Genomic DNA, 22,630 nt, shown 5'->3' on the forward strand with positions numbered 1-22,630 from the left:
TGTGAACAAAAAAAATTGTAGGGAATTTTACCTTTCATTTAATTTCATCTCTTCTATACAAAAATTCGAAATCTGTATTCTTGATACAAATAGTCCTAGAACATCACTCTCTTTCCAACCAATTAGTCTAATATTTAGGAGACATTGTTGTCAATTCAAGTTGAAATGAAATTAAATTCAGACCGTTTCATCTCAGTGAACATTGTACGTTTTCTGTAAAACATTTGGATTCTTTTGTTGTTGAGCCATTGCTAACAATTTTCTATCAAATCGTGTCTCATCTAACAACTGTCCTGTAAGGTTGCTGACTCATTATATAAATTGTTCTAGATATTGAAAAGAACCTTCACGATAGTCTTTAAAACCAGTTAGAATGCACCAAAGTTTTCAGAAAAGTTTATTTTGTTCTCATAAATTAAAAATTCTTTCCATGCACCCTTTATTTTTCTGTGAGCTCTTTTTTCCTTCACACTTTCCAGACGTTTCTCTAGTTTTAATTAGTTCATCAATATTTTTCTTACTTCTGCCATATTTCTTTATTTTCACATTTTCTTCCCAAAATTGACCCAAGAAGAGAAAGTCCACGTAACCGTATAAAAGTTTAATATTGCACATAGGCATTAGTTTTTCAAACTGTCAAGTACTGAAACAATTTAGAAAGCAAAGGACCACGTGTTTGGAGCTTTTTTAGTAGTGGTAGTGATGTTTTTCTCCAAACAAAGGGCTTTGTTTTTGTTTTGTTTTGTGGGACTGGCAACTCAATCCAGACTTTTGTGCAAACTAGGCCAGCACGCATACACCATGTGAGCTATGGCTCAGCCCTTTTTTGTACTGTGTTTTTGAGCTAAGGTCTCAATAACATTGCCCAGGATGGCTTCTGACTCATAATTGTTTTCTTCCACATTCAGCATAACTAGAATTACAGGCATCATCCATCACATCCACACCTGGAGTTTGAGTCTTGAATTTTCATTGAACACCACATGTGGTGGCAATATAAATGATGTCAAAGGAAGTTTTATTTCTCATGACATAATTATCTTCAATCGCAATAATTGTCACAAATCCTAACAGTTAAATTAATTGAAAACATTTCCATTTTTTCCCCTTTAGTTATCATAAGATGTCAGACGAAAAAGCGATTAGATGAAAAAGTAGTAGTTAATCTAACTGGAGAATTTTTTGGTCGGGATCCTGATTCACACAGTACCGAATTTGTAGTACGTCCAAAAAAATATTCATTTCAAAATAATAATGAAGATTTCAGTGGTAAGAAAAATTTAAATGGATATAAAAAGTTAATAAATGAAAACCCATTTACTTTCTTTTAAGTTGCTGATTTCTAAATTATAAATGTTGATGTTCATTTATTTTTTATATATAGAATAACATTCAAGTTAAAGAAGGCTATATTATTTACCTTCACATATCAGTTAGTTCAGAAATGTCAGTAGTTTTATTACTGGATTTATAAGACATCAGTTGTCAACAATGAAAAGAGAAAAAATTATTATTATCTGTAATATTTTCCTCTATTCTATGTAATTTGGTTTTTTAAGGATCTGAGAATTGAATTCAGACCCTTTCAAATGAAAATGAATATTCTGTCATTGAGCTAACCGTCAATTTCTTTCTAATTTAAGGATTAAATTAATTAAATTGGTTGAAGTAGTGAAGTTACTGTGAATTATCTTGGGAAGACTCCTCAACATTTAAAAACAGAATTGCCATATGCTCAAGTAATTGCACTTTGGGGTAAAAAAGAATTAAAAGCAGAATCTCAAAGACCTAACTTTATTCCTATGTACATTGAAACATTATATTGGGCAATATGTAGAAACCATCTAAATGTTTATCAACAGGCAAATGAAAAAGAGTGAGGTAGAGGCCAGGAGTTTGGCCTAGTGGTAGAGTGCTTGCCTAGCATGCACGAAGACCCGGGTTCGATTCCTTGATACCGGTAACCCATATATAGAAAAGCCTGAAGTGGTGCTGTGGCTCAAGTGGTAGAATGCTGGTCTTGAGGAAAAAGCTTAAGGACAGTGCTCAGGCCATCAGTTCAAGCCCCAGGACTGGCAAAAAAATTAAGAAGGTAGATCACATGCTGCACTAAGTGCAACAGAAATATTTAGCACTAAGTGCTAAAGAAATATTTACACATAGCAAAATTTTCTGTATGTTTCACTACTTTAAATGACTTGTACTCCAGCAGGCTGCAGACTAAAGAAATTAGAAATGTAATAATACAGATGATTCAAACTTATTTGCTTGAAAAATTCTTACTTTTCCTAGAAATTGCATTCTTTCATTCCTGGCATATGTGAATAACCTTGTTTGTTTTCCTGCCCTTTTACCAAGAACATATGAAAATAACCTTCATTCTCTATAATTAATCCTTTGTCCTCCTTTTCCACCTATATCTATATGAAGAAACGTGTTTGGAAAGTCTGCCTGTTATAACAGACAACAGAAAATCAGTTACTTTCTCTCTCATATATAATGAATTGCAATTTACACAACACATTAAACATTGTCCAAAGAGTATAAAATGGTATTCTACATTTCCCAATTTTGCCTTAAATTCTTTATGATGGAAATTGAAGCACTATAGTCTGTGATAGGTTTTAGACTTTAAAATAAATCCTAGTCTTTTCTTTTCTCACCTGTGTTTAAAATGGAAAAACAAATATCTTTTTTTTTTGCCAGTCCTGGGCTTGAGCTCAGGGCCTGAGCACTGTCCTTGGGTTTTCTCAAGGCTAGAGCTCTACCACTTGAGCCTCAGTACCACTTCCGGCTTTTTTTTCTATTTATGTGGTACCGAGGAATCGAACCTGGGTTTTTGTACATGCTAGGCAAGCACTCTACCACTAGGCCAAACTCCCAGCCCGGAAAAACAAATATCTTATTTAAATAGGTAGGACATATTAGATGAAAATGTTAGCTTTATTGCTTAGAAAGTTGGATTGGAAAGTAACTTGATTTTATGGGATCATTGGGATTTATATTACATTATATAATACTTGAGTATATGCATAGAGTTAATGGTGGTAAGAACTATCTTCTATATATTAATTTATTAATTTACCTTAAAAGGAAAAGATACATGATGTTACATAATTGGAAATGAAGTGGACATTAAGAATATAATAGTATAAATTACTTATTTTCCCATCCTTTAAATATATATATATACATAAGTAATACTGCCATATAAATTGATTTTCAAGCTATGTATATGTGATTAAATGTAAATATATTTTCATTTTATTTTCCCAGAAATGCCTAAGATACGTGAATTCGAATATGACCTAGAATATGAAAATGAAGCTCATAAGAATGATTTAGATGCCTGTGTAACTCTATATGTGTTACACCAATATTGTAATGTGGAAGAGCAAACGTTAACATTGATCTTCAATCTGATATTTATACCAACAAAACCTTTAAAGTAAACCTGCTTTCCTTATTTTTGTTAAATAGCATTATGACTCTTACTCTTTTGAACACTGTTAACTTCCTTTGAATATTTGAATTTCCAGCATTCCATATTTCTTTATAACTATGAGAAAAGTGTTTAGACTATATTATTTCTAATTATGGAACTATAAAATTAGCTTTATGAGCCAGGAGTGTGGCCCAGTGGGAAAGTGCTCACCGCGTATGTACAAATCCTGGGTTGGATTTATCAATAACACATATACAGAAAAACCCACAAATGGCACTTTGGCTCAAATGGCAGAGGCCTAGCCTTGAGCAAAAAATGTCCAAGGACAATGGCCAGGTCCTGAGTTCTAGCCCCAAGACTGGCCAAAAAAAAGGGTAGCTTTAAAAGCTAGACTGGGTAGAAGGAAATTTAAGATATCCTTCAAGAAGGGACTGTGGCCTACTTAAGCCGTATTAATGAAACAATGAATTTGGTAAAACTTTGTTTTCATCTGATTATGTAAAAGGGATGGGGTAGAATGGTGCAAAGGGCAAGATGGCTAAAGATTCATTGCACTTATCGGCTGATTTGCTTAATCATATCCCCTTTTTACAACTATTTAAAGATAATAAAGTATAGTTTAAAATAAAATAAAAATCTGATAAATTGAAATGCAGTAGCAAAAATGTTACTTCTTAATAGTCCCTCTTATAATACAAGGAGCTCAAATGATGAAACTATAAAAACTATGTTCTTTATACTTTACCACTTAGATCCCTTTTAAATGGGATCTAAAATAATAGTAAAATTTGTATGTTTATCCTCTGTATATATTCTGTATAATATGTGTATTGATGTTTACGTTTTAATTTTAGCAGCTGTAAATGCTATGATATGCCACATATGGAATAGGAATTGCTTTGTTTTTGAGAGCAGGTACAATGATTAAAGTTGCAATTTATACAAAGTATAAAATTTAGCATGGTAAATTAATGCTTTTTTTTTTACTCATTCTTTTTTTTTAACTGATAAAGTTTTTTTATTTCACTTTTGAAATTTTACACTTTTCCTGATTAGCCCATGTAAGGTGAAACTAGAACTGTTTAGAAGACATACACAAATCTAGTACATCAATAACCGGGGATTTTCTTTTTCTTTTTCGTTTTTTTTTTTCTATACTATTTTCACAACCACAGATGTGCTTGCTAGGCAATGTAACCATCACAGAAGCAAACATTTTTTTACTCATTCTTAATGTGTGCAACTGTTTATTCAGTGTCATATATTTAAAGTTGAATTTGAAAGTTGGGGATGTAGCTCAGTGGTGAAGTGCTTGCCAAATTTTGTGTGGCCCTAGTTTCAATGCCCCAGGGAAAAAAAAGAGAAGGAGTTGAAAGAACAGGAGGAGGAAGAAGAGTAATAATACAATATCATAAGAAAATATGAAACCAGGAGACAGATAAAGGTTTTGGGTTTGCTTTTTGTATGTGTTAACTTTATAGTCATGTATGATTAGTGACAAAGTTATATGACATTGTATTCCATAGCTTCATTGCAGTACATTTCTTCTCAGTATGTTATTGAAGTATCATTTTGAAATGTTTGCTTCCACTTCTATTTGGTTTTTGTGTGGGGGGGTGGTCATGGGGCATGAACTCTTCAGCTCAAGGCAACCACCCTACCCCTGGGCCTGGGTGTTGTTCCTGAGCTCTTGAGCTCATGGCTACCGCTCTTCCCTTGAGCCACAGTACCACTTCCCGTTTTCTGGTCATTAATTGGAGGAAAGAGTCTCATGGACATTTTAGTGCCTGGGCTGGTTTTGAACCACGATCCTCAGATCTCAGCCTACTGAGTAGCTAGGATTTCAAACATGAGAAATCGGCCAGGCTTCTTTTTATTTTTATATTTATTATCATTAAGTTTTACAAAGGAGTTGCCATCTAACAGTTTATGAGTATGATATATATCTTTTTATGCCAGTCCTGGGGTTTGAACTCAGGGCCTGTCCTTGGGCTTTCTCAAGGCTAGAACTCTACCACATGAACCACAGCACCATCTTTCGCTTTTTCTATGTATGTGATAATGAGGAATTGAACCTGGGGCTTTGTGCATGCTAGACAAGCACTCTGCCACTAGGCCAAACTCCAGCTCCATGATATATATATATCTTGATCTATGTGACCACTTTCAGTATTCTCACCCATTCTTCACCTGCCCACCCCTTCTCACACTCTTCCTAATTTAGTAGAATGCATTGGATTCTTGACTACATGCTTCCCCTCTTCTCTTCATTTGTTCATCCCTTTTCCCTTCTCATCATTACCACCCCATTCAAGTACCTACTTCCTGGGGTTTTATTTTGTTGTGCTTCAATTTTGCTTTTCCAAAGAATTGCACTATTTAAGTTCTCCCTTGAATCTACCATATTTCAGTTAATATAATTGCATATAATTGCATGGCACCCAATGGATTTATATGTTTATAAGCTAAATCTAGCTTCCACATATAAGGAAAAATAGGCATTCTTTGTCTCTCTGGACCTGACTTACTTCACTCAATATAATATGAACAATGCAGTAATAAACATCCTCATACACATTTTCTAGCAGTCTTTGAGATGTGTATCTCCCCGGAATATCACTAATAGTGAAATTGTTTTTTGTTGTTGTTGTTTTTGCCAGTCCTGGGCTTAAGCTCAGGGCCTGAGCACTGTCCTTGGACTTTTCTCAAGGCTGCAGCTCTCCCACTTGAGCCTTAGTACCACTTCCGGCTTTTTCTAAGCCGGTACCAAGGAATCAAACCCAGGTCTTCGTGCATGCTAGGCAAGCAATCTGCCACTAGGCCAAACTCCTGGCCCGTGAAATTGTTTTTTATGTGGCGCTTTCAACCTTGAAAAGGTTTTGTCTAGTCACTCCTCAAATGGTTGCAAAGTTTTGTAAAACTACCTAAAGAAGAACAGAGTAGCCGAAGCTGTTTTTTTTTTTTTGTTGTTGTTGTTGTTTTGTTTTGCTTTGCTTTGCAGTTTGGGTTTTTTGTTTCCTGAGGGCTGTTCTTTCTTACATTTTGGTAAGCAGTTTGTAATTTTGTTTTCCAATCCGGAATGATGATATTGCAACTAAATTGTTAGCATATTTGTGTCATGTGCACCCTAAGCAGGCAAAGAGAAAACCCTTTTTCAACTCCCTAAGTTCTTGAGTATTTTGGAATTTTATGCTGGTTACATGATATTTACAGATTCCATTTTTTTCCATAAAAGAGTGGATTTTAGAAAATAACTACATTATAGATAAGATAACCCACACAATAATTATCTCAAACAGAAACTGATATAACCTATTGTCTACAAATTATTACCAAGTAAAATTAGCATTCATCTACTTTTTATTTTTTAATTTTTCATCTACATTTTTTAAGATTTGTGTCCCAATTTTTTTCCATATATTTTTATTGTAATTAATAGAAGGGTTACATTATATTCACCAGATAGAAGGTACATTACTTCACATACATTGATACACTTTCTCATGTTATGATCCTCATTTCCATCCCCCTCCCCCGCTCATCTTGATTGCCCCCTTCCCTATCCAATTTCAAATAATCAATTAAGCATATATAAAATATATCAAATAACAAGGTGAAATATTGTAACAATATGAGATAACCAAAGGATGGCAAAAGAGATGAGAGATAACATAGTACATTAAGAACAATAATCACTCATTATATGGCTTTTGTTTCTATATCCTGGAGCATCATACTATATGGCCTTATGTATCTAGATTTTGTTCTATTGTAAATCTCTGCTAGGAGAGCCCAAGGTTTCTACTGATTATGACAAATGAGGGAGACTATTGGGCCTATGTTCCTTTGAGTCTGGCTTACTTCACTTAATATTATTTTTTCTAAGGCTTTCCATTTTCTTACAAATGGGGCGATGTTGTTCTTTCTGACAGCAGCATTGAATTCCATTGTTTCAATCTCAAAACTTACATTTTAACCTTCAAGATAATTTTGAGATGATGGTGCCTCACTCTTATAATCCTAGGTATTTAAGAGGCTAAGATCTATGTATCGAAGTTAAAAGTCAGCCTGGGCAGGAAAGTCCATGACACTTATCTGTAATTAACTACCAAAAAAGCCATATATAGAGCTATGAATCAATTGGTAAAGCACTAGCACAGGGACAGTGCTCAGGCCCTATGTGAAAGCCACAGAACCAGAACACATACAAAAAAAAATTACTTGAATGTCTTTATTCTCTTGCTGTATTTGTAGTATCTTTATTTTTTCTGTTATATTGTAGAGCTTTTGTGACAATCAAATTAGAGTGTATATCTGAAGGAATCTGGAGGTTCCCATTGACATTGATTGCTACTGAGCCCGAAGTGGAAGATGTCATTGATATCCCAGGAGTTGGTCTATTTAAAGAATCTATTATAGACTTCAGAGTAACAAGTCAGTCAAGGTAATATATCAAATTGAGTTTTATAATTTTGCTGAACCCTGGGTTTAAATTTAAGATGGAATTTCCTACAGGTCAACTGTTATTTACTGTTATTTATTGTATTTACTACAGTGTACCATCTTTAGAAGCTCTTTTAAGGAGTTTTATAATTAGATTATATTAATTTCAGGGAGGAGTCTTGACACACTTCTAGACAGGCATCAAACTCACCCACTCTTTCTCTCCCACTTCCCTTGCTTCCTTCTTAAAACAAAAGGATTAGAGGTGTGGCTCAAGTAATAGAATGTTAACCTATAAAATACCAGTCCTTAAGTTCAAATCTCAGCATTGCCTTATCATCTGGGTCTGGAAATTTCATTTACAAAAGCTTTTAAACTTATATCTACTTCAATACTCACATGAAAAGTTGTCATGTTGGCCACATTTGTAATTCTGGCCACTCAGTAGGCAGAAGTAGGAGGATCAAGAATTTGAGTTCAGCCTAAGCTTAACAGTGAGATCCTGTTCCAAAACATAAAGATAAAACTCAGTTATAAAGAAAATAAACTAACGTACACAGGTTATTTATTTAGAATTATGTGAATTGGGACAATTTTTATTTTTCAAGTAATCACTTCAATTCTTCTGAATTTTTAAAACATATATGTAGGGTTGTATATAATGTGTTTTTTTCCCATTGATACTACAGAGATCCTCTCTTTGTAAAATCAGTCACTTAATACCTTTCTTTTGCCATTACCAATTGTATTAGAGGTTTGTTCATTTTGAGGGGATTTTTCAGAGAATTAGCTCTTATTTTCTGTATTTTCACTGTTTTAATTGATTTCTACTTTACTTCTTTTATTTTCCCATTACTTTCCATGGATTTTATTTGATATTTATTTTCTAGTTTCTTAAAGCAAGAATTTACATTACTGATTTGAGACCTTTCTTTTTGTCCTATTGTATTTTCTACTTTAACATGCCCCACAGGTTATGATTTACCTGCATTGTATGAATTCAATACTTATTACTATATAAATGTTATAATATTATACACTATATATTTTCAGGATAATTTTGTTCTATATTTTCAAATTCATTCTATTTTAAATGTATTTTCTTAATTTTCTTTGAGACTTACTCTTGGAGGCATGAGTTATTTAATTTATGAATATGTGAAGATTTGTTGCCTTTCCATTATTGATTTTTAGTTTAACTTGTTTCTGCAGAGGAATCCCTCTGCAGAATTCCTCTGTATATCCTTGTTTATTGCATGAAGCCATGACAAAATATATTTGGATTTTGTTCAAAATAAATTGTGTATTGGAATACTCAGAAGTATTTATGGGAATAACACATAATTATAGACATGATTAAATCTCTGTTTTTCTAGTAATTTAAACTTTTTTTGCTCATTGATCTGTGTATACTTTCCCAGTTTGGTCAGGTTTCATATGTTCTTTATATAATCAGAAGCATAAAAATGAATTCCTCTTATATTTTCATTTCTGTTTACTCTTAGAAAAGTAATTGACTATCAATTTTGTTTTTGTTTTTGTTTTTGTTTTACCAGTCCTGGGGCTTGAACTCAGTGCCTGGACACTGTCTCTGAGCTTCTTTTGCTCAAGGCTAGTACTCTACTACTTGAGCCACAGTGCCACTTTCAGCTTTTTTTGTTTATGTGGTTCTGAGGAATTGAACCCAGGGCTTTGCTTGCTAGTCAAGCACTCTACCACTAAGTCACATTCCCAGCCCTCACTGTATCTTTTGCAGCCATTCCTGTTTACTCATAGAATGCTAGCTATCTTTGATGCCAGAAGTCAATTTTCCTTCATTATTATTTGCACACATCTGCCAAACACTTCAACTTCGAATAACAGTCATTTGTACTAGGGATCTGTTTTAACTTGTGTACAAATTTTACATATAGGTGAAAACTAAATATAGATTCCATCTAAGTGATAAGAATTTATTTTATAACTTGTATTAATGAGTTAAACTATCTTCATTCTTGATTGTAGAAAATAAATAATGCATAGAGTTCACAGAAATCTAGTTATATTGTGCTATTATTAATCATTGTATATTATTTCTGCCCTTATTTTAATGAAAACAGGAATTTAATCATTTGAAATGAAAATAATGCAAGTTTAGTCCATCATTACACTTGTGATGGTTTTTGACAAATGCAATTAAGTAATTCAAACTTCAGTTGTAATACAATCGAAAAGAAAAGTCTCAAAATTTTCTATGATATAAGTAAGACTCAGGGCCAGGAGTTTGGCCTAGTGGTAGAGTGCTTGCGTAGCATGCAAGAAGACTTGGGTTCAATTCCTCAGTACCACATACATAGAAAGAAGCCAGAAGTGGTCCAAGGATAGAGCTCAGACCCTGAACTGAAGCCAAGGACTGGCAAAAAAAAAAAAAAACAAGTAAGACTCAATAAAGACCTCATCATGATTATACTGCGTGTTGGCTAGAAGCGCAGATAGGAATGTTGATCTCTGTTATGTATGTTCCAGATACTTGTACTGTGTACATTGTAGTTGATTTCACCTAGTGTGCATTCCAAGAAACCCAGGTGAACATTGAATGGCATTTTGACATTGAAAAGTCTGAAAATTCCACAGTGTCACTTAAGTTTTATTGTGCTGGTTACAAGGCAACCATTAAGATTCTCTGGATACAAAAAAGGGGATATAGGCCGCAGTTAACAATGGGAAAATGTACAGTTTTTGCTCTACAACCTTCTTAGCAGTTACAGGTAGTCTGAATAGCAAGACTGAGATCACAGTACATAACATTACCAAGCTACAGAAAGGAACAAATTTACTTCTTTATAGGTTAATTTTCCAGGACACTTTGAAGCTACTTACTTCTCTATTCCAAGTCCCTTCAAATTTTTTTATATGACTCAGTGATATAAATTAACTAACTGAAGGTATTTAGTCTTTTATCCAGCTGCAGGCAGACTATATATATAGACAGAGATTCTGAAAATCTCAAGCTATTCTAAAGGTCTAGACAACTAGTGGGAATTATAGGAGCAAGGGAAAAAATGGAATAAGAAAATAGAAAGCAATTCAGTTTTAAAAAAATCAACTTCCCCATGAATGAATTTAATTTTAGTCTTTTATTTAGGGATTAAGAATAACATAAAATTGTGAAGAGAAAGGAGCCTCCATATCTTTGTGTCTGTAAAAACTTACTTGTTTGCTGGGGATGTAGAGAGAAAATAAGAAGAGAGAAAATGCATGTATGCAAGCCACACAGTGGCAATTTTCTCTAAAACCTTCATTAAATATGTAAAACACCATGTCCTTAAGTAAAGAGGAGACTAGCACAAGGGAGGCACTTTGAATATTACATTTCACTTTATATGTTTATTATTTAAAAGAACCAATGTTTGTCAAGGGAATAATTCTAGGCATAATGTGATTCAGAGCTGTAAAGTGTTTTCAAGAATTAAGATTAAAACAATTACAGAGGTCAAAGTATGAAAACAGCTTATCGTTCTTTTCATATTTTAATGTATTTTGTTTGCATATAAGTGATTAGTAATAAATAATACTTGTAAATTTTTATTTTAATGTCTTACATTTTATTCAAATCTGCCATTTGCAATAACATTAAAATATCTCTTTAAAATGAGTGAATCAGCTTAACAAATCCCAACATTTTGGAGTCTAAGGTAAGTAGATCTCAAGTTCCAGAATAGTTTATGCTACATAGCAAGATCCTGTTTACAGAAACAAAACAACCACACAAACTTAAATTAAATGAACATTATAAATTGCAAAAGGCCTGTGGTCTAAATCTTATAAAATAATACTGTGCTGTCGTATGCCCATGAAACTCATTGAAACTCAATTCTGATTCATTATAGGAATTAAAATAAATGAATTCCTTATCATACAAACTAACCATTTTTTCATTACGTTATCGTGTATAATGCTACATAGACATTTTCATATAAAATTAATATCTACTTTGTAGCAGGATACTTTAGGAACTAACTTATGTTTATGTGAGCTGGTAAAAACACACACATAAATACTTTATATGAATTTTAAGAAATATTTTGGGAATTGTACTTCTCATGTTTTTTAAACCATGTCTGATTCATAAACTAACTTAAACTACAGCTGGGTCTCCATTTATTTCTAACAACAATGAAACTACCATCTTTAAAAAATGATGACATATAAAAAAATGCCTGATGAAATTGTATTTTAAGCAGTTTTCTCAAGGACTTTACTGACTGAGACAAATAGCTCTCAAATGTTCCAGATGGGAGAGTAAAAAGTACTTTTTAGCTCTCTAAAAGAGCTTTAAAATTTAATGACAATTTACCTCTTTGGAAAACATATATCTCTCCTCTCTGCATTAGCACCAACTTTCTAGTCAATATTTATCCGAGCAGCTATTACTTTTACCTTTGAGAATTGCTGCAACATCATTGTCATTAACATATGGGAAGGGATCTTTGCCCAGATACTGCTATTTATTTCGCTTAATGAGAATGTTACCAAGAAAAAGAAAAGTATTTGTTTTCAGTAAAGATCAAAGTTGTGTCAAATATAGAACAATGACATCTGGTTCCATCCAATTTCTTACAAATAAAATGAATCCATGCTTCATTATGACTGAATAATATTGTGGTGTACGTGTGTGTATATATGTGTATGTAAATGTTGATTTCTTCTTTAACATATTCATTCTTCAGAAGTGTGTTCAGTTTTGACATAATTGTGAATTTTCTGAAGTTCTTCCTGCCATTCTTGTTTTCATACTGTTTGGGTTAGAAAGGAAACTAGAGATAATTTGAATGTTTTAAAATTTGTTAACTTATTCTATAGTCATTATAGTATCTATCCAAGAGAACATTTCTATGTGTGCTTGGGAAGTATGTAAAATCTGCAGCTGTTAGTTGAAATGTTCTATATCTATATTAGATCCAATGGATTAAAAGCATAGTTCAGATTCAGTGATTCCATTTCCAGTCTGGATCATGTATATCTTGTAGAAAGCAGGATCTGATTGTCTCCTACTATTATTATATTACACTATTTTCCCTTCAGATCTCTTAATATTTACTTTAAGTATTCCAAGTTTCTAGTGTTTGTTTCATATAGATATTTACAATGGTTTTTATCCACTTATTCAATCCCTTTATCGTTACATAATGATGGGAGAATTTGTTTTCTGAATTAAAATTTGTTTCTGTTCTTGTCTCTGAAGGACAACTCTGGTAATTATAGTGTCTATGATTGAGAAAATTGGTATTATTTTTTTCTTCAACATTTCAAACATATCTCAGTTTGTCCTGATCTGACTGGTTGCTACTAAGAAGTCCACAGATATCTCTATTGGAATTCAATTTGGGAGGATAAGGGTTTTTCCTATTACTTTAAAAAATATGCATCCTGTGTTCTTGATAATTTGACTAAAATGTGCTTTAGTCAAGAAATTTGCATTAACATTGTCTGTAGACTTTTGAGCTTCAGCTACATGGATGATCATATTTTCCCAAAGATTTGGGAGGTGTTCAGCTAATTTGCTTTTTTTCTTTCTCTTTTCTATCAAAACTTTATGCAAAACTTCATTCTCTGTTCTATCTCTTGTGGCTTTTCATTATTTTTTTATTTCTCCTCTGGCTAAATAACTTCTGATTCCATTTTTAATATTCATTCTTTTTTTCTGTTTGATCTAGTCTTCTACTAAAACTGTCCATTATATTCCTAAATTTAATAATTATGTTCCTTATCTCTAGTACTTCTGTTTGGTGCTTTTCTTGCTTGTTTCTTACTTTCTTTGACTTAATTATACATGTTTTATTATAGTTCACCAAACATCTTTAGAACAATTATTTTGTACTATTTATCAAATAACTCCTGAATCTCCAATTTTGGGGTCAATCATGCCTTGTGAAATATTGTTTCCCTGATTCTTCATAATACCTGTAGCCTTGCAAAAGTGTCTATTCAAGTAGCAGTCACCACTTCCCAAACTTTATGGATTCACTCTGGTTGAAAAGTAATACATCCAGTTTGTTGACACAGTGTGTAAGCATTCTACAGCCTGGATATAGCAGTTTAGGATGTTAAATAAAATGGCAACAGTGTCCGCGAGCCTGAAGGAAATGATGTCTCAAGAGGTTAAAGAGCTGAGGTCTACATCAATAACAATATGATGCCTGCAAACAAGAGATGTAACGATCTAACTATGCCTGCCTCGCCAGTGTCCAAGGAAGACTAAAATTGAACCTACTATCCAAGACAATGAGCCTGTGATTGGAGAAGTTACTTATTTAGTCTATTTTTCTTTGTTACTGTTAGTAGACCTGCAAGTTAGGACATTCCCTTTTTTTGCTGAGGATTGTATGCCTAGAGAATGGGGTAATGCTGTCCAAAACTAAACTATGTACATCCACAGTTCATGTTCTCACTATGTACTTGTACTTGCTAAGTAGATCAGTGAATTTCAAACTGAAATTTTCTTGTGTCTTCTGCTACCTTTCACAGTATAATCTGCTTCAGAAGCTGTACTTGACCTTGCCACATACATTCTGTAATTCACTTTGGATTTTAAAATCCTCACACTATCCACTGCACTGTCTCTTTCATTTTACCTCCCTGCTTTCTTCTACCAAGAAATTTCTTAAATTCTTCTCATGAAATGTTAGCCCAGATATGGAGATGATCACTGGAATTTTAAATGTCACTTCAATCATAGACACTTAAGATCACAGACAGAAGATAGAGAGAGAGAGAGAGAGAAAGAGAGAGAGAGAGAGAGAGAGAGAGAGAGAGAGAGAGAGAGAGAGAGAGAGAGAGAGAGAGAGGGAGGGAGGGAGGGAGGGAGGGAGGGAGGGAGGGAGGGAGGGAGGGAGGAGAGAGAGAGAGAGAGAGAGAGAGATTATAGATAGATAGAAAGATAGAAAGATAGAGAGATGATAGATAGATAGATAGATAGATAGATAGATAGATAGATAGATACATACATACATACATACATACATACATACATACATACATACATACATAGATTTGACCATACTGAGGTTTAGATTCAAGACCTTGAGCTTACTAGATAGGAACCATGCCTTCAGCCACTCCCTCCCAATAATCTTTAATATAAAGTGTGTTCATCTTACTAAGTAGATAGCTAAAAGAGAATAAGCATATATTACATTAAAATAGCAGTAGAAATAGAAAGTTTTGTGATAGCTTTTGTGGCCAGATATTTTATATATGAAATTATTTACAAATTGGAAATTTTCATTTGGGACATTCACTTTTGACACTTTTCATAGGTACAGTATTTCATCTTGGAACATTATGCCATGAGATATGATTTTTTTTATTGTTGGGGTAATGAATAGAGGGGTTACAGTTACATTCACCAGGTTGTAGGTGTATTACTTCTCACACATTGATACCCCTTCTCACGTTTTTTGTCCCCATTTCCTTCCCCAACTTCTCCCAATCATCTTATTTCCCCCCTTCCCTTTCCTATTTCAAATAAACATATACATGTATATACAATATACCAAGTAACAAAGTCAGATACAGTAACAACATGAGATTAACCAAAGGGCAAAATGGAAAAGAGAAATAACATAGTACATTAAGAACAACAATCACACAAGATAAACCTCTTGTTTCCAAATCCTGGAGATCCTGTTATTTAGTTTCTTCGTATATGACCTAGGTTTTGAGCTATTGCAAGCCTCTCCTAGGTTGGTCCTAGATGTGTACTAAGTATTACAAATGGGGGAAACCATTGAACCTATGTTCCTCTGGGTAAGGCAACTTCACTTAATATGATTTTTCCAAGTCTCTCCATTTCCTTACAAATGTAGCTATGTCATTCTTTCTGATGGCAGCATAGAATTCCACATGCTTTTGATCCACTCATCAACTGAGGGGCATCTGGGTTGGTTACCATTTAGTATGGTAAATAGTGCTGCAATGAACATCATTGTTCTAGTGGCTTTGGTATGTCCTTGTTTCTGGACATTTGGGTAAATGCCAAGAAGTGGAATTGCTGGGTCATATGGACGCTCTATGTTTAGTCTTTTGAGGAATGGCCATATTGCTTTCCGTAGTGGTTGAATGAGTTTACAATTCCACCAACAGTGCAGTAGTGATCCCTCCTGGCAACATCCCAACAAGCATCTGTTGTTATTAGATTTCTTAATAATGGCCATTCTAACTGGAGTGAGGTGGAATATCAAAGTTGTTTTCATTTGCATTTCTATTATGGCCAGAGATGTTGGGCATTTATTCATGTGTGTGTAGGCCATTCTAATTTCTTCTTCAGAGAAATCTCTCTTTAAGTCTTTAGCCCACCTTTTAATGGAATGGCTGTTTCTTTGAAAATTTGTTTTGGAGGGATTCAATTTTTTAGCTGTAGATATATTTTAGATATGAGGCCTTTGTCTGTTGTATGTCTAGTGAAGATCTTCTCCCATTCTCTGGGCTTTCTATTTAACTTGCTAGCTATTACCTTTGCCATACAGAAGCTCTGCAGTTTAATGCAGTCCCATTTGTCCAAATGTTCTTTAATTTGTTGTGTTTCTGGGTCTTTTTTTCCAGTCTTGGGGCTTGAATTCAGGGCCTGAACACTGTCCTTGGGCTTTCCTCTAGGCTAGTACTCTACCACTGGAGCCACAGCACCACTTCCAGCTTTTTCTATGTATGTGCTACTGAGGAATAGAACCTGAGTCTTTGTGCCTGCTAGCTAGCCAAGCACTCTACCACTAGGCCAAACTCCCAGCCCTGTTTCTGGGTCTTTATTAAGAAATATTCGACCTTTGCTAAGGAGACCTAGTGTATCTCCCTTTCCTTCTTTAAAGTTTTCAGGGTATTTTCTTTTACCTCAAGGTCTTTGAAAAACTAGGATTTAATTTGCTGATTATGGACAGTTGACATTTTAGTCATTTTAAAACTGCCTCCTCAGTCTTATCTGTAAGCAATCAGAATTATTGTTTAACTGTAGGTGCATTGAAATGGGATTCATATTCTCTGAATGAAGTTCAGATAGGATGATGTAATAAACTTGACAGGTCAATATTCATGCTTTTTCACAGATATTTTGAACCATTCACCGCACGATTCCTGCCTGGCAGTGATCCAGAATTTTTTGTTCAGCCACAAACTGGAAAACTTCCACCTTTCTTTACCAAAGGGCTTCTCATTATGGTAGGATTTAGACCTCGAATGTACAGTAAAAAATACAAAGCAACATTGGTAATACAGGTAAGTTCTAGAAGGCTGTTACTCTTACTGAACATATTAAGTGAACTAAAGAAAAAGGTTTCCCAAGTAAACATAGCTAATTAACAATATTGCTTCTTTATTTTCTTTTTTGTCTAGCAAAATATTTTAAATATTCTAAATATAGACTATAAAAACACCAGCAAGAAGTAATAAGGTTTTTTTAAATGCTAGGTTAATGAAATATAGAAGAGAGTAATAGCCCCTATAGATTATATTTATGTATAATTTTAGACAATATACTGATTTTAATGACTTTATATTTATATTATTCTAAATTTACATGGACATCAAGAACGCAGATATTAGAACCGACTTTCGGGGGTGGGGGGAAGAACTGGAGTTTGAGTTCAGGGACTCCTGCTTGCTAGGTGGCAAATGCTGGGCCACGTGAGCCTAAGCAGGAAACCTCAAGGCCTAAGTGGAAAATATTTGTTTTCCATTTTCCGATTTCTTATCTTTTGTTCTGGTACACTAAAAGAAATCCTTGCTGAAACTTAAAAAAAAGGAATAGAAATTAGATTTTATTTTGAATTGAGAAAGAATAACATGATGTAAAGTGGGCCATTTAGGCTATGGAGGTGATCATTTTTGAACAGTTAAGATATGTGCAATTGTGAAAATTTCTCCTGTTAAGGACATTGATTAAATAAAATTTCACACATATTACATAATAAGAATGTTTAGGCTAAAGACAGGGTTATAATTAGTTTTGGAAAGATAACTATTATTGTAGTTGCCTTTTAGTAGTACAGGCACAAAGACTGTACTATCAACCTATATGAATCTTGGTGTTAAAGTGATTTCTTTTTTTTTCTGCTGTAAGATATGTATTTATTTTCAGACAAATTCATTTCAGTCTTCGGAGAGAATGAACCAAGAAGCAAATTGGAAGGGTGTAAAAATAATACACAGGAAAGAAAGGAGTATTTAATTACCATTTAGTACACATGAGGCACTGATAGGCACTTCACATTTGCCACTTAATATACATCAAACCTACCATTGAGTATTAATCCAATTTTTACTGTAAATGAGTTAATAGTTCAAGGTCACACAGTAAACAATGATTTTCATGTTTCTATGTATCTAACAAGTACTTTTAATTAAAAAAATCAATGAATTCTAAATTAATGAATTTTGGTGCCAAAGTGATTTCTAGATTGTTAAATCAAGCCACAATTAGGTAGTGCCCTAGGCACAAAAATCATCATTATTTTTGTAAACAGGGGAAAATGTCTTGAATATTGTTCACAAAGTGATTTCTGTTTTTTATATCTTACTAAGAGTCCAATCTAGGAAATATGATGATTAAACCTCTTTCCCTATGTTGTATATTCCCCACTGCTTGCACTGATATTTGTTTACTCTAAAGTGATTAAATGACATCTTTGAAATCATTAGCAAATTAAAATGATGCCCATTCTGTCTAACACAGGCTAACTCAGTAGGTATATATTTAGCAAGCTTAAGTGGTGCCATGGCTCAAGTGGTAGAGAAATAGCCTTGAGCTGAAGAGCTCAGGGATAGTGCCCAGGTCCAGAGTTCAAACACCACTATCAACCAAAAAGAAATATTTAGCAAGCTATACCAACAAAATATATGCCTAAGTCCCTGTATTGATTTGAAAGTTAAATTACTGGTTACATAATTGACCCTTTTGTATGAAAGTTTCTGGGAGCAATTTACTTCATTTTCATTTGGTCTGAAGTGGCTTGATTTGATAATGCCTATACAAGGACAAAATTGAGGCTGATACCTGTTTAGCAAGTTATATTTTGACCAGGAAAATGTAGAACCATCTTGAGTTTGAGAAGGTAGAAGCATAAAGATCTCAAGTTTGGCCAACCTCACCTACCAAAATAAGACCATGTCTCCAAAAACAGAAAAGAAAAATAAACCACAACTGACATACAGAACGTTTCCCCACAATACAGAGGAACTAGCTTTATTGAAATGTCCCCAGTATCAACACAGAAAAATATGTTTTAATAATTAAATCAGTATTTTCAAAAATATTATTTCCATTGTATTTCATTTGGAATTTAAAATGATTTGTAGGAACAACTTAATAACGAATGTTATGCAAACTATAGTCATGTTACCAAATTTGTACTTATGTGATTAAATTTTGTTTAGAATGATTAAAAGCTCTCTTTTCCTATTAGTTAACTTGCCCAGACTATTTTACAGCAGTGCTGCCAAAACACCATAGAATATCTTAAATTTTTCAAGTGAGCATGATAAATCTTGGTTTATTAAAATATGAGATCAGGATTATCCAACATCAAGCAACTGGTGCTTTCTTTGTATTCATATTAAATTTATACATTTTCTATAGATCAATATGGTATATATCATACACATATAATTTTATTTATATATAAATGTCCCTAATATAACTGCAGGCATAACCATACATAGGCATTATATGTATAGATAGATTGGTTTTCAATAAATCTTTTCCTTAACATCAAACAATGTGAAATGATACTGGAAATATCTTGGTTTGCATTTCCATCAAAGCAGATCTTCAAATAATAATTCAAATGTAAGTAGCCTGTAGATATCAGATGATGTGAAGAAATAAATATAGGAAAGCCAATATATAAGATACAGAGGGGAAGGAAATCAATAGAGAGTGCTTTATCACAGCATCTGTCACAGTGCGCAACTGGATATTAATCTCATGAGAGATCACTGGGAAAGAATGCAGAATGCATATCTCAGAATTTTCATGTCCAGGACAGCTGGGAAACTGGGGGTTTTATATATCACTTGTCACAATTCTAATTATTGCCTGAAGAATGCGCTCTTAGTACTCTGGCACCTACAGAGGACCCTGCTGGGGTTTCTGAGTCAAAGAGGTACAAACATTAACAATAGATTGAAGTTGAAGCACATATTGAAATGCACTTTAGCCATATATATCTCCTAGTGCATAATTGTTGTTTATTTCCATTAGCAGGAAGATGTATTTAACAATATAACTTTGGTCATTCACTCCATGTAGTCATTGGTCATTGGCTTTCTCTTTCTCTCTCTGTCTCTTTCTCTGTCTCTTTCTCTGTCTGTCTCTCTGTCTCTGTCTCTGTCTGTCTGTGTCTCTGTCTCTCTCTGTCTCTCTCTCTGTCTGTCTCTCTCTGTCTCTCTCTCTCTCTCTCTCTCTCTCTCTCTCTCTCTCTCTCTCTCTCTCTCTCTCTCTCTCTCTCTCTCTCTCTCTCTCTCTCTCTCTCTCTCCTCCCCCCCCCCCCCTTGCTGGTCATTTAACAAAAATGCCACTTCTGGCTTTTCTGAATAGCTATTGGCGATAAAAAAAAAAAAGAATCCTACAGACTTTGATGCCTGGTCTAGCTTCGAACTGTGATCCTCAGATCTTAGCCTCCTTAGTAGTTAGGATTAACGGATTGAACTACCAGAGCTAAACACTTTTGTCTCATTTGTTTTAAAAGCAGAAATATTACTTAAAATATTTATTTTTTAAAAAATTACTATTTACAAAAATAATGTTCAGAGAGTATTATGATCAATTTAACATTCATTTTCAATAATCTATATAGAGTCCATGAAGCATTGTGACATGCAGCTATTGATTCTACATTTTATTGCTATTTTTATTTACAAAGGTTGATTGGGAAATTAAAACTCTATATCTTTAAAATGCTTTTTAAATGCTTAAGTAATTTTTCATATTCACAGTTGGATTAAAATTTTAGCTATAGGTAAAAACTGTACTATTTAATATTTATTTTATAAGATAAGCTTCTTAGTTTTTCTTATATAGCTTTTTAGGAAAAGGTCACACCTGTGGTTCCTAAATTGTGTGTATATATTAAAATATAAGTCCAAAGCATTTATAAAATTATTGGAATCTTCTATAAAATGTACGAAATGGGAATTTTAAAATAATATATTTATAGCCAATCATTTCCAATGGTACGAATTCCTTCTTGTAGCTCCTACTCCTAGTGACTAAATAAGGGATATCAGTATGGATTCCTTCATGTATGTAGCTCACTCATATGAACTCACTAGATAAAAGGCATAAGTAAGGGCCTGTCCATATAACTCACATACCAAGCATAGTGCATATCTTTTCATTTACTCATTTGTTCCCATAAAGTGGGTTGCTTGTTCTAGAAAACATTATAATGACATGCACAGATTCCAAAATTTATGTTTCCTTTTCAAGGTTCAAAGTGACATGTTTCTTAACTCAATCTTATTGTGCTTCTTGGTTTGGTTCATTTTGAATTACTGATTCTGATCACATGATTCCTATAAACAATAAAATGATCAGATATAAGGCCATGCCAGATGTGAGAGAAATTCTTATATTTCATCAATATCAACTAATGGATGTTGAATTATACAACAAGCCTGATATAATGAAATATTCAGTTGGCCTGTACTTCCTCACAATAATATCCTGATCATATATGGTACACAAGTCTCAATGTGAAGAGAAAGTTTATGAAAAATGGGTAGCTTCATGAAATTCTGCAGAAGTAATACCACTTAAAACATGAACATAAGCATGGCACAAATGCTAGATATAATTTAGAAGCTACATCTAAGTCTTGGGCATATATGCACAAGAAATGAAGACTTTTATAATAAATTCAATAAGTTTATATTGACCAAGGCTGATTATAATATATTCCAAAGGTTGTATACTTGTATAATCGACAAATCAGACAATTTACCATTAATTTGTATGGTTGCACTTAAATTTGCATATTATTCCCATCAATTACAGCTCATTCTACAAGACAGTCTCATGTCTACCAAATAGTTAGCGTACCATCATATCAAATGTATGCTTTATTCATCTACAAGGCAATGTTATTTCAGTGAATAATGACTCTTACTTCATAAAGTCAATCCAAATACTTTCCTTAGTTTATTTTCACATAGTGTCATTATAAATGCAGTTTTCATTTTCACATACCCTGTATGACAAAAAGGTGTTACTTGTAATAAATATTTCCTTACATTTTGTAAGTCTCTGAATATTTCATATAAAATTCTCACTTTTATTTTCAGACAGAAGATTCATACTGGCTATATGAAATAAATGGATTGCCTCCAGAGCCCACAACACTGATAAATGTGAAACCCAAAATTGATACGACTAACAAGAAATATGAAAACAAGCAAGCTGTTCGGCGTAATTTTATCCGTGAAAATATTAGCCTTTTAAGGACAGGACCATCTTCCACCATCAAAGGAGCACCTTTAGTGACCAAGCATAAATAAAAAGTGTGCTCCAAATACTTCTTGATCTCAAATATTATTTAATTTTTTCACCTTTTGAATATTTGTGAGAAATAACCACAATTAATCACAGTAGGCCTTATGTATTTTCTTTGTCCTTTAAAAATGTCCTTTAAAATTGGGCCAGGAGCGTAGCCTAGTGGTAGAGTGCTCGCCTAGCAACAAAGCCCTAGGATTGATTCCTTGGTATCACATATACAG

At 33.5% G+C, this 22,630-nt stretch overlaps 1 protein-coding gene across 1 annotated transcript in view; it reads left to right on the forward strand.

Moving 5' to 3' along the window:
• Cfap47 (cilia and flagella associated protein 47) overlaps positions 1 to 22,428 on the forward strand; it is a 206,544-nt gene extending 184,116 nt beyond the window's left edge. The window contains exons 60-64 of the mRNA XM_090325738.1: positions 1,114 to 1,269; positions 3,277 to 3,448; positions 7,728 to 7,889; positions 16,966 to 17,134; positions 22,199 to 22,428. Coding sequence (XP_090181864.1) covers positions 1,114 to 1,269; positions 3,277 to 3,448; positions 7,728 to 7,889; positions 16,966 to 17,134; positions 22,199 to 22,411 — 872 coding nt within the window. The 3' untranslated portion in view covers positions 22,412 to 22,428. The remainder of the gene's footprint in view (positions 1 to 1,113; positions 1,270 to 3,276; positions 3,449 to 7,727; positions 7,890 to 16,965; positions 17,135 to 22,198) is intronic.
• The last annotated feature ends 202 nt before the right edge of the window (positions 22,429 to 22,630 follow it).

Source organism: Megascapheus bottae, chromosome X (genome assembly GCF_031878675.1).
Source record: "Megascapheus bottae isolate mThoBot1 chromosome X, mThoBot2.hap1, whole genome shotgun sequence".
In the NCBI taxonomy this organism is placed as follows: domain Eukaryota; kingdom Metazoa; phylum Chordata; class Mammalia; order Rodentia; family Geomyidae; genus Megascapheus; species Megascapheus bottae.